This window comes from Porites lutea, chromosome 2 (genome assembly GCF_958299795.1).
Source record: "Porites lutea chromosome 2, jaPorLute2.1, whole genome shotgun sequence".
NCBI classification, from domain to species: Eukaryota; Metazoa; Cnidaria; class Anthozoa; order Scleractinia; family Poritidae; genus Porites; species Porites lutea.
In genome coordinates this window covers 48,404,309-48,417,400 of record NC_133202.1, presented here as the reverse complement: position 1 = coordinate 48,417,400, position 13,092 = coordinate 48,404,309, and the positions used below count along the sequence as shown (strand labels likewise).

Below are 13,092 nucleotides of genomic sequence, written 5' to 3'. Positions count from 1 at the left end.
AACACTGATCCGTTAGGAGTTGAACTCTTTTCTCATGTAAACAATTTCTTTTGTTCCCATAAATTTGCATAGATCCTGGCCACGTGAGTGAAAACGCTCTATTGAGTCTATTAAATGACACTTACCTCCCTTAAAATATGCTCTGTTCCAAGGAGTGCTGTTTTGGGTTTTTTTTTAAAGCTTGATACTACCTAGAATGTAGGTGGTAGACTTATCAGTGCCTTTCTTAATCCCAAGTAGTCCTGATAGTTTACCATTGGCGTATGACTACATGGATTAATTGCGTCTTAATTTAGTGTTTTCGTGCAATCTCTATTTCCAGCTTAATATCACGAGACAATTTTTCTGACACCTTGATGGAAGTATTTCTGTCGCAAAATAAAGCCACGTCAACGAGAATACATTGGTTTTCTTGTTTAGTCTACCATAACTCTAGCAAAGGTTCGGTTACAACTCGGGGGGTACTCAACAAAAATTTATACGGGGAGGCTCCTACCCTAGTCTCCTTCGCAGCCGTTATTAGGGTCTTCACGCAACGCTCCTCCCCAGCTAGTGGTAAGGAGCGTTGCGTGACGACCCTAGTAACGGCTGCGAAGGAGACTGCTCCTACCCTAGAAGTCCAACACTTACCCTTTATTTTTGACAGAAAAGGGACTCTTTTGTATACCTTTATTGAAAAATGATACCCTTTCACATACTGATTTTGAACTTGGTTTCCATTTTACATGCTGTAAATGCACCGTCTTTTAAATTTGAATAAATCACTAAATCAGGTATTTAATTTATTCCTTTTGACATCATGCCAGTCAAAGCAAAAAAAAGGGCACATTGACCCTAATCATGAATGTCACAACGACACTGACGTCCCCTTGTATAGTTGCTACAGAACTCTACTTATCCTCGCTGCAATTGTTAACAGCAAACTCTTCGTTTCTTCATTTGGAGTTCGTTTCCAAAAAACTGGTAGGTCGGAAGAGTGAAATAGATGTTCCTCTAAACAGCTTTCAGAGCTTTGTAGAAAACATAGCTGAAAAGTCGATTAGATCAGGAAAATAATCTCTGTCGACTATCAACTAAACAACCTTTCAACATCAAAGCATCCGGATCAATTTTCCAATGAGAAGAATATTAATGATCGTCCTAGCTTTTGGTACTGGAGACGGCGATATGCTCCTCTGGACATCTGAAGGAGGGATACTTGAAGAATCTCGTTCAGAAAGTGGGCCACCACCGATCACAGACATGGAAACAGCTACTGAAACTGGGGTTGACGTTGGCGGTGTAATAGCTGAAGGCCAATAACTGCTTGACGGTGAAATCCCCAAGGAAATACTGCGGGACATGCTTGCACTGCCTTGAAACAAAAAGGTCAATATTAGAACACCGAAATTTCTCAGTTAAACTCTTTGCCAAAAACACAATTTTTAAGTTGTTTGTTTTGGTTGTAATTTCAAACTGTAAGGCAGGATATTTCCAAAAAAGGAGATTTTTTTCTGTTTCCGAGGAAATACGCGTCCACTCGTAGAGTGTTTGAATCGTTTTCACCTGTCCACACGAAAAAGCTAAAACGATGGAATTACGATAGCATCCCTTTCAGAAAATGCGCTGTACGATGTATGACATCATCGTATTCTAAAACCTCACTTTCCGTCCGTCCTCACAAAAACGATAAGCATTCGTTTTCAATCCACTCTTGGGAGTGTATTTGAAAAAAAGGCGTTTTTGGAGATCGTTTTCACCTCAAACGTATAGACGGTAGGCCATACTAGAGAAAGATATTTCCAGTTTCGAACAAAAACGGTACGTGCAAGAGAGAATGATCATTCTCTCTTGGTATGTGTTATTAAGGCTTCAGCATTCCCAAGCTAGCTTTGAAATAGCAGTAACATTGTTGAGCGATGATAGCCCCATTTGCACGATAATGTCTTTTTACTACTAAGACCAGACTTCATTTCAATTTTTCTTTCATATTCAAGTTTGGTAATCCCAGTGAGGTTTAAATAAAAAACTTTAGCCTTGTTTTGCACAAGAAAGTAAAAACCTGAAGGATTCCTGTCTGAAAATGACGCCACCGTCCAAGCGGCCTATTTCGCCTTTTTCTCGTTGGTCACACGGGCTAGCCTCCTACAAAGGCGTTCTTAGAGGTTCTTCTCGCGTTCCTGCCCGAGGGGCAAACCCCAACGAACGTCAGCATGGGAGGCTACAGGCACGCGAGCTTGTCAGAATTAGTTGAAAAATGTTAACGTCATTGAATAAATAACAGTTGTACCCTGAAGTGGAGGTAGCTGGCGGTTACCTAGCAGCGAAGCGGCGAGTTAAATTTTCACCACTAGCCACTGACACTTATGTGAATAGTTGTTTTAGTATAGGTATACAGGTACTAAAACAGTGGGATAATTGAGCACTAAAATAATGGTTTTTAAGTCATTTATTGCTGCCAACGATTCCATTATGTCACGTAAATGATCGAATCCTCGTTTGTTACGGCAGCAAACCGGAAGGACATTTTGCTCGTAATTGTCGCTCGGTGATGAATAGCACTGAATTTCCCAAGTTTGAGAAGCCAATCAGAACACGCGAAAAATACTATCCACTGTTTTAGTGTATACTTAAAACTAATGACGCATTCTCCACTGCATACTCGAACAGATAAAAAAAAATGATTCCGAAAGATGTTCAAAGTTTTCACTCTACGGTGGCTCTAGGTTCCACTTTATTTTCAGCATCTTATATCATTTTTGGGGATCTTTTTTGAGTGTATGTAGAGATTTAAAGGCTGTGGATGAGGTTTTTTGTTTTGAAAAGAAAAAAAAAAATCTATTTTCGCCTTTTTATCAGTCACACTGTCTACTTACCTAAAAGTGTCGCAGAGATCCTGCTTGCTGCTACTGATCTGTTAGTGCGGTTAATATTAGCATTAATCCATGCCAAAAAGACGCGAACATTTGCATATAGCCCGTAAGTGTTCGGAGCTGCACACCCTCTTCCCCAGCTAGTGATTCCTTCAAGAAACTACCTGCCGCTAAACTCAAAGACCAACGGTCCGCCAATGTCACCTTGACAGGCATCCACGCCACCGAACCTGGTACCTGCGCAGGTTAAAGAGGAAGTCTTTGGCCATTGTTTTACAAGACTATATTACGAAACTTGGCTGCTGACACAAAACGATTATTTGATCACGGCGAAAAATATTCACAAGCTTGTTATTTGATTCTTGCCCTAATAACGAGTTTAAATAGCTCGTCCTTTAATTCCCTGATCGAGCTTCGAGCTGCTTCCATTTCAATTTTTACTGGGACATCGATCCCACCGCCAACACGCCATCTTCCTTTTGGATCGTTGACATGGTCTCTTTTAGGGGTCAAAAAAAGCTTTGGCCACGCCCAGATCAGTCTCCCTTAGGGGTTTAATTCAAAATTTCCGACGAGCATTCACACCCTTTTCATATGCGAAGTCCCCCCCGGAATTTTTTGGTCTGAAGTAGGGTCAGGATTTGGAGGGCGGCAGACCTCCAACAAGAATTCCCAGGAGTACCCCCTCCTCCCGGGACTCAGTCTTGTTCTAATTTCCACGTCATGTGACCTTTGGCATTGGCATCTCTACATTAGAGATCTGGCGGGAAAGAACCAGTCGGTTTTATTTACGCGTTGAATGGACCTCTGCATTCTAAGGTTTTTACTACGAGGAAACTTGTTACTGCGGGTTCGTACTCTACTAAAAATTTGGCGGGAAAGTCGGCGGGAAAGTCATTCTTGTTTTCAACAATGGAGGACGGATTTTGCAAGATTTTAGCCGCTTTGAGAGGTGTATCTCAGACATCACAAGTACAAAGCACGCCGGGGTCAGAAGCATTTTTCTTCACTATCTCAGGCTAGATTCACACTATATTGGCAGCTTTTCGTGGCGCCTCGAACAGTAACGGCTCGGGGCGGTCACAAGTCGTTCACACACATCGAACATCGTGCCGCCGCGGTTGGCCGAGAGGGTTTGGTGCACTAAATTCCAGTCCTCACTGCGTCACAGGCCTCGTTCCTACTTATTTACTTCCGCAACTTCCGCAATTTCCGCAAAGGGCCAAATAAGTGTTCACACCGCACCAAAGTAGGGCACAAAGCTTCCATTCATACATACTAATCTTTATTTAAATACGATAGTTTTTAAAGCTGTTAAAGCTTGTGGGGTCGCGTGTTTAATCTATACCTTGATTTCTGAAGACCGAGTTAGCAAAAATATCAACTCATTCTACTACTTGGCAATTTAAAACAACAAAGCTCGCTCAAGGGCCGACCAAAAGCCTTTATCTGACGCCGTGTAGTAAGTTAATAGTCCCTAGAAGCATTTCAAGGGGTCCAAATTTAAAATGACGCAAAGTTTAGGACATTTATTCAGTAATCTGACTTCGCGAAGTTTCAAACCGGTGTCATTTCAGTCTAAAAATTTTCAAGTTGAGGGAACTGCAGTGAAAGAGTGCCTCGTTAAGGCTTACATAACAACTTAGATAGTTAGCAAAACACTACTTTTTTCGCGATCCGATAAACAATAGGATTTTGCATGGAACAGACAACAAACTGAATGACACATAGTGCACAAATCATCACCTTCTTATCTTCAAAAACCGGCCTATGGTTCAATGCCATTAGAGCCCACTGAAACTAGACCTAGATCCAATTTCCTGAGTCGAGAGTTGCTTTTCCAAGGTACAATCAGCTAAGCTAAACACCGACGAAACAATATTAAAGGCTGGCACAGAATATTTTGGCGAAACCGCAGTTCAACCACGCGATCACATACCTATCAACACCATGCGGAAATCACACAATCACATACTTTCGCAGCACTGATAAGACTATGCACGCACAATCTTCTCACGTTCAACATAGGCGAAATATCATCGAATAATTCGGAAAAACTCAGTCTATTGGCAAATAAACACCTCTGGACTTTTCTCTTACAATCGTCTTATTCAAGTTTTCGGATGTAGAGTCACACGGTCGGCGGGGACCACCTTAGCCTTGTTTTCACACCAGAAAAAAGTCTTGGCCCTAGTCAAAGTCCACCTGCAATTTTGCTCTCACCTAATTCATTTGACGCCTAAAAGCCTGTTCCCGGGGCCAAAGACTTAGTGGTCACCTTAGAAAAGCGAACAATATCGTACCTTTCTGTCTCAGCCCGCATCAGGGTGATTGGTCCGTTTAGCCAAATGAAACGAGAATATTTAAGCAATAGACCACACTTTCTATGGGTTTACAGGCGTGATAACCCACGCGGGATGTTGGGAGAACACGAGAAAAGTTTGTAAATCACGAGCCGAAGGCGAGTGATTTACAAGTTTTTCGAGTGTTCTCCCAACATCCCAAGTGGGTTATCACGCCGGTAAACCCATAGAAAGTGTGGTCTATTGCTTTTATAAAATAACGTTTAGTACAACGGAGCCTTTTAGGTAAAAAAATGTGGTTTTAGTACCGTGATCAAGCCATGTCTTCTCTCTAAAGTCACTATAAGCCAATCATGATTCACGATTTAAAATCGCCGAACTTTCTTAAAACTCAGTTCAGTCAAACAACAAACAGCAGAACTTCAAAACTCGAATTTTTGCTCTCATTACATGACAACTTATGAAAGCTGCTTTTCAGGAAAAGTCATGACATATTCATGGGAAGGTACAATGAAGTTTGTTTACTACAGAAGTAGAAAATTGAACATCACGTTGTACGCAGCCGTATTTAGTTGAGTCGATCCGTAAACATTTCGTGCTTACAGACGAAACTGGCAGCTGTTGTAATGGAGGACTTCATTCACTTTTTACAAGCTGCAGTGGTTTAAGATCTATTTTCTGGACTTTATCATGATCAAGAAATGTTGTAGTAACGCCGTTGCTGTATTTACGAAGTTGTCGCATGTAACGTATGTATGTACAGCGACCGATGGAAATATGTCAGTGGTAGCTCTAAATTTGGAGAAAGGTTTCTTTGCCGTAGCCACATATTACAGGGGCACCTAACGGCAATTGACCCTAAAAAAGGCCACCTAGAATTTTCGGGAGCCTTTTTCTGGCTGAAATTTTCGAGAAGGTAAGTTTTTATCCCTATAATTTTCGGATCACTAGACTTTCAGCTAGGAAATCCGAACAGATGAAAAGTTCTTAGTGGATAAAAAGAAGTCTATATCTACGTTCACCAATGCTATGTTAAGTGGTTTTGAACTATATCCTCGTTGGGTGCCCCTGATATTAGTGAGTTTACGCAACAGGACGGCAGGAAGAAGAGGACGGCAGAACGCTCGTGTGTGACAAACGTGACAAGGCTATTTCTTACGTGTTTTGTCGTGATCTTCACTTAACATCAATGTTTTCTGGTCTTTTACAAAAAGATCTGTTTAAAGGAAAGTGAATTTTGGCGAAAAGTTATTTCAAACAAAATTATTGTCACGCTTGTCACACAAGGTTTGCCGTCTTCTTCCCTCTCCCGTCCTGTTGCGTAAGTTCACTATTAGCGTTAATATTTGTCGATTTGTGAAGTCAGATGGTTTGAAGTAGGTTATGGCATCGATATTACCGAATAATTTGTGCAAATGTTGGAAAAAAACCAGCGCGAAACTCTGACATCTTTCATCATCGTTTACAGCTTGTTTACAATCTGCAGCGGCCCATTTTGTACGATAACTTGATCAGATATCTCTTTTCGGAACAATTTCTTTCATTCAGGAATTTAATTTTGACATAAAATAAATCAAGAATGCCAAAACTATCCGTTTTGTTGCTGGTTGGCACATGGTTAAGCTTTCCTAAAGACTTTCTTTCTCTGCGAAATGGCATCGTCGTGAGATGTAAACTGCTTTCCAGCTTTGTACTTTATAAGTTTTAAAGTAGCGAATTGTGATGCTCTGTAATAAAATGTGGAAACCAAGACTTTTTAATATTAAGAAGGGCTAGGTAATTAACTTGCTCTGTGTTTTATTCTTTCTAAAATTGTTGTTTGCGGATCAATAGCCCGATTTGTTTATGGCTCGTGTTCCGGATGCCTTTTTCTATGGTTTACCGGTATAATAAACCATAGGTTTTTGACCAATCAGATCGCGCGTACTATCTCAGTTATTTTATAAAATACGATATTGGACGATGCAGACTCTGCAAATCGTAATAACTTTGTCCCATCATCATGCTCTCCGGGAAACTTTTCTCAAGGTGACCGGTATCTAAAAGTAAACTGCTAAACGGCACCGGAACCAGCTTTAGGCGCGCACTGATTTCAAATAACTGTCACTTGTATTGAAGAGAGAATTGTGGGTAGGGACAAAAAAAATGGGAGGGAAGGAGGAAGGGAGGGGGGAGGGGGGAAGATAGTTATTCTGTCTACATCCACTTCTACACAAATCCCTAACCACAAAACAAGCAAAAAAACATAAGCAAACAGCACAGTAAACAAGTTATAAGACATGGGAAGTTGAGAAAAATTACAAAATGTTTGCTGACCCGGTTTTCATAACTCCAGGTAGATCTACATCAAACCAAATATACAAATTATATGTATATTTTCTGGACACAGTGATCAGCAACATATAAAATTCTGTTGTCTGCATCTTATAGCAGATGCAGACGTACATTCAGACTTCAAATCTATAAAATAATCTTCAGCGCTGACTCGCTTCATGAGCTCATTAAAATTGATGGTCGTAGATCTTTCCTTGTCGTTGTAGTTAACAAAGTTCCATACCGATGCACCTCTATATGAGAGAGAATCTTTCATGTATCTTGACTCGTGCCTTGGTACGAGTAGGCGGTTCTGGTCTCGAATGAAGTAAGAGCTAACGCGATTTTGGCCAATATTCTCATACATTATATCAGGTAAGGATTCGCCATGAGCCCCATAAAAAAGTCTAAGAACGTCTAACTTTTAATAAATAGAAAAGGAAGGCAACTGCACTGAACATATCTAAGCACGTCCTCTGAAGCCATATCCTTCGGTAAATTATAGATCATACGTGCCGCTCTACAGTGAAGTCTTTCTATTGACTTAAAAGATCAGAATTTCAACACGAACCCCACAAAACTAAACCCTACTTAACAGCGGGAAGAATCACTTTAAAATAAAAGTCCTTTAAAATTCCTTTTGGTAAAAAACGAGAACGTTTGAGCAAGTCCAGTTTTTTGGCAAACACGTTGGCCATCCAGGTGAGTTTCTGGTCTACTATCCGACCTAACATTTTCGTCTTGGTAACCAAACTTAACACTGAGTTTCCTAAGTACACAAGAGCGAGAGGACCGATCCGTGTCCCCTTGGTGAAAAGGGTGACCTCGCTCTTTCTGGGATGTGGCGTTAACCGGTTGTTTAGACACAATTAAGTTGTAAAACTCTCGTAAGGCCTTATTCAGTTGATCGATCGCCAGATCAGCTGTTTCTCCAACACAGGTATCATCCGTATACATATAAACGGACCCAGAAAGCACAGAAGAAGGTAAGTCGTTCGTGAATAACACGAACAGTGTCGTTCCTAAAACCGATCATTGTGGGATCCCTATCGACACAGGTAACAAATCCGACTTTACACCATTAAGCACAGTAAATTGTTGTCTTCCACTGAGGTAACTGCATATTAAGTCAAGGAGGGAACCATTAACTCCAAGGCACAGTTCAGTTTTTTTCAACAAGATATCAGAGGCACACTATCAAACACTTTTTTAAAGCAGCTTCCAATACATGGTCGTATTCCTAAAAAACCTTTCTGATATGTAACGCTCCACTTTCGAGATCGGCGCGGCGCAGCTTCGCCCCGGCACAGAAATCGCGCTGCCATAATCGTTCTTGTGGGTGAAAAGAAGCCCTATCAGGGACGTTTTTCCTGACGGCGCAAAAGCTATCCGTTATAGTGTGATCATAGCCTCAATAATTTCCTTTCTAGAACTTACTGTTCGGAAGAAGGTTTAAGGTTTCTCACTTCTTAGCAGTCCTGAAAAAATTACACAATTTACATGTCATCTCTCCGCTTCATACGAGTGCTACCCGGCTTTATACACACTCAATCCAGACTGATCGAAATGTTGTCAGTAGCCGTTTACTTTTGTTTATTATTGTTATAGTATTTCTTTAACCGGGGCGAATTGTTTAATTCCCGGTTTATCAGGGTAAATCAAATGCAATCAGTCAACAGTTACTGATTATATTATGCTAATAACCCGCACTTCACTGAAGAACATGCCAGACAAATAAGTTGTTGTGACAAGGAAGCCTAAAGAAGCTGGGAGCTTATTTAAAATGGCCTGGTGCAGCTCCAACTTACCATTTCTAGTTGTGTTTTTGCTATATGCTTCAGTTGCATTGAAAAGTAAGTCATACTTATTTCTCATTATAGTTAATATATACTTTCAGTTAGCAGACGATTTCACCTAGCCGAAAAGCGGGTCTGCGTGTCCTTAGGCCCAGTTCATGCGTCGTGCTTCCACTGTGCCGTTGCCTCCTACAGAAGCACGTCAAAGGCACGACTTCAATTCAGACATCATGCCAGAATCAAGGTTATTGTGATCGTTGTATCAAGTCAGCGTTGATTAAAACTAACAAACAAAAAAAACACAGAAATGGCGGGACCATAAATCCCGCTAACATTACATTTCCGAAAGTGATTTATGAATTTGTTTGACACGGCATAAGCACTACATTTGAATCACATGCCGTGCCACGGCAGAGCTATTCTAACTTTGAAATTGCTCTACCAAACCGAATTCAAAACCTTCATTCAGACGTCGTGCTAATGTCGCCCCTTCGTCGAACTTAATTCTAAGAATTGAAAATTCTGCACGGCAAAATCATAACGAAATGTCGGGCTGTCGTTTATTTGGTGTTCATAGAAACAGTTCCGTCCAGCTAAAAGCTGTTGTCTAAGCGCTCAAAGTATTAGAACGAATTAAGTCCCGCTCGTTCTTCCAATTACCAAGGACACCGGAAAATCATTTTATGTAACTTACTTTGACTAAGTTTGTAGGTTGTTTAATTTAATTGATAGCCTTTTCTAGGCGTTTAGATGGTTGGGAGAGAGGTAAATCGCACGGGGCGAATGGAACAGGCTCTTTAATTGACCTATTAGAGCTAATTTTGTTCATTAGTTTATGGGCGCCAACCTAAAATTTGTGTTTGAAAAAAAAGTGAATAACGTTTGCTCAAGTAATTAAGTAGTTAATGTTGTCAAACTAGGAATTATAGTTTCCTTAAAAGTACTTAAAAAGATTGGAAAACAGCATCAACGTCGCCCAAATTACCACTGTTCATTAAATATTCTCGTTGCTGAATGTTATATCTATTTTATACAAATATGTTATGTAAAAAAAAAAAAAAACAAGACAAAGCACATTGGCAATTAACTTCTGGTTTTATGCAGACTAATCTTTTACAGTGTTAATATATGTAATTGCGCTGGCGCTGCTGTTAGAAAGAACTGTTCAATAGTGTGAAATACCCCAATTTTACTGATAGTCCTTGCTTGTGCAACGAATATACTGATAGTCGTTGCTTGTGCAACGAACATTGGATTTTCCCTCGGCGGAATGTCGTTTTGAGTCCTAGGGTATTTCATTAGCCGGCAATTTTTTCTTGAGTCAAAAGGTCATTTTCGCGGAAAAGAAAGCTCTCAAAGCTGTTATCAACAGCTTTGAAAAGAAAACAATGGTAAGGGGAGTCTGTATCAAGGAACGTTGCGAAGGCATTTATCATTAACCGTAGCTTCTAATCACTGACCGTGGTTGTGCACAAGTACGTTACTTCCGGTAACTAAGATGATTTTTCAGTGACGGAGCTTAAAATGCTTAACAGGAGCAATGCAAGGTTTCAGATATCTTGTAAGTTATGTTAATTTCGTGGCGAAACACGCATGACAGCGGTAAATCAAGCCCTCTGGCATCGGCATAAAACAATCAAGGAGTTCACTTGAATTCACATGACTAATTCACGTGACAAAACTGAGACCACTAAGGGTTCATTGCGGTACAGTCGAAAGCTACAACACTAAAGCATCTGAGACCATTTGAGATTATAATTTATTTTTCAAATAAATAATTCCTTGTCTAACTGAGTACGAGGCAGCGTGGCCGAGCAGTTAGAGCGCTGGACTTCGGAGGCCCCGACAAGTCCTGCTCTGAGCGTTAGCTGGATTTGTTCACGGTAGTCTAGAGTTCAAATTCCTCGGACACGTTTGTAAATAGCCAGCTGGTTTGCCTCCGGCCAGTTGGGATTCTTAGCCCTGTTAGGTTCAATTTGAATTATTTGTTTCAGGCATTTGCTCGGCCCCACTAGCATTAGTGCTATAAATACTGCCGAGGGTAAATAACGGAATTATTACATCTTGCATGGAACAGAAGAACAACATATTTTTGGTTAATTCTAATTAAGGGAAATTATTCTTCAGACATATATGGCTGTTCTCCTAACCCATGTGCAAATAATGGAACGTGCACAGGTGCACCAAACAACTTTGCGCTCCTGACTTTGAAGGGAGGAATTGTACCAAAAATAAGTTCTTTATAATGAAATGTAAATGTCCATTAATAACTTAACCAAGAGGGAATAATGGACAGAGAGGGAATCTTAGGGCGTTGGTTGGAATATGTGAATTTCACTCCAGTTTTTTTTGGAGTATGTGGTTAAACAGAGGTCTAATTCCTAAGATGTCGGCACATTTTAATCGATTGCTTAAAACGTCATTAAGTCCACGCGCGACTGCCTCAAAAGCAAACAATGCAGAATATTGTTATGGTAACTGTTGAAACTCTTTTGACCGGTTTAGAAACCACTTATCAGGAAGAGAACAAATTGTTAAATTCAAATTAACCAGTTCAGATTACTTAACAATTAAGTGTGGTGTGCCACAAGGGTCTGTTTTAGGACCGCTCTTGTTTTTAAGATATGTCAATGATATATGTAAAAGCTATGAGATATTTAACAGTTAATGAATGAGGCTGAGTATCTTATGAAGAATTATGGAGATCGGGGAGGGTGTTCGCCGAGGCTGATAACACCCTCCGAGATCTCCATAATTCTTCATATGATACGAAAGCCGAATTCAATAACTGTTTTATTATTCATTCAAAATAATTCCTACTTTAAAAACATGGCTGAACATGCTTACCTCCATCGATCCATCGATGTTAAGTTCGTCTTCGATAGTGCACATTTGGGGTTGTTCAGCTCCGCAAATATTCTCCAAATAGCAGATGTCGCCCTTCCAATTGTCTTCTTGCTGTTCTTGTTATGTTTTTAGCTATTTTTTCGCCTAGTTCGTACTGTTGAAAAGACTGAAATGTCAGCCTGTTTTCAAGGTCACAACCAAAAAACTATATTTTCCACTTCACCCCACACCACGAGCATTGAATTACTTAAAACCCTTTGAAAGATCCACTGCGCAGAGTTTGCGTGTTGGCGTTGCATTCTCTATATTCAGGCTGTCGATACATTTGGCTGCTGCTGCACGTTCCATTATCGCAAGAATTTGAAAATCAATGCCAATGTTTCAAATCCCAATTTCTCCTCAGTAAAACGGCCTTAACCCAGGGTACTGATTAACAGAGGAAAGCTTCACACGCCATGTGGTAAAGCTATCCATGTGTCAAAGGTCATTTTTGCGGAAAAGAAAGCCTTCTAGACTGTTCACAGTCCCCTATTCTTCCTTAAGATCATCGAGATCGAGCGCTTTGCGGAACCGGCGGCCATCTTGTTTCAAATGTTCCAAGTCTAGCCTTGGGATGAGTGTCAATTCTACTTAAGAGGCGGGGGATACACTGCTATAAACCCCGACGCCCTCCCTCTCGGTACATATGATAGTCGCCCCTACAGGTAAGCGCTCGACTCTGACGATCTTACGAACAAATAGGTGACTGTGAACAGTCTAAAAGCCTTCAGACACCTTTTGCGAAAAATTTAAAGAATTTTAAAATAAAAGCACAAACAAAGTAAAAGGTGCAAACGTAGTAGAAGAGACTGGTTATGAAAGCCGGCAAACATCAAAGATGAAAACAACGGTGCTGCAATTTTTGTTGGAAACTCAGAACAAAAGCAAAAGCATTTCTCTCCTCTTCGAACTAAACTCTATTTTCATGTAAATTCTCGGAGA

At 40.5% G+C, this 13,092-nt stretch overlaps 1 protein-coding gene across 1 annotated transcript in view; it reads right to left on the bottom strand.

Moving 5' to 3' along the window:
- Nucleotides 1–1,091: 1,091 nt before the first annotated feature.
- Nucleotides 1,092–13,092, bottom strand: part of LOC140926325 (uncharacterized) — a 15,714-nt gene continuing 3,713 nt past the window's right edge. Inside the window, exon 2 of the mRNA XM_073376079.1 lies at nt 1,092–1,354. Within this exon, the coding sequence (XP_073232180.1) occupies nt 1,092–1,354 (263 nt within the window). The remainder of the gene's footprint in view (nt 1,355–13,092) is intronic.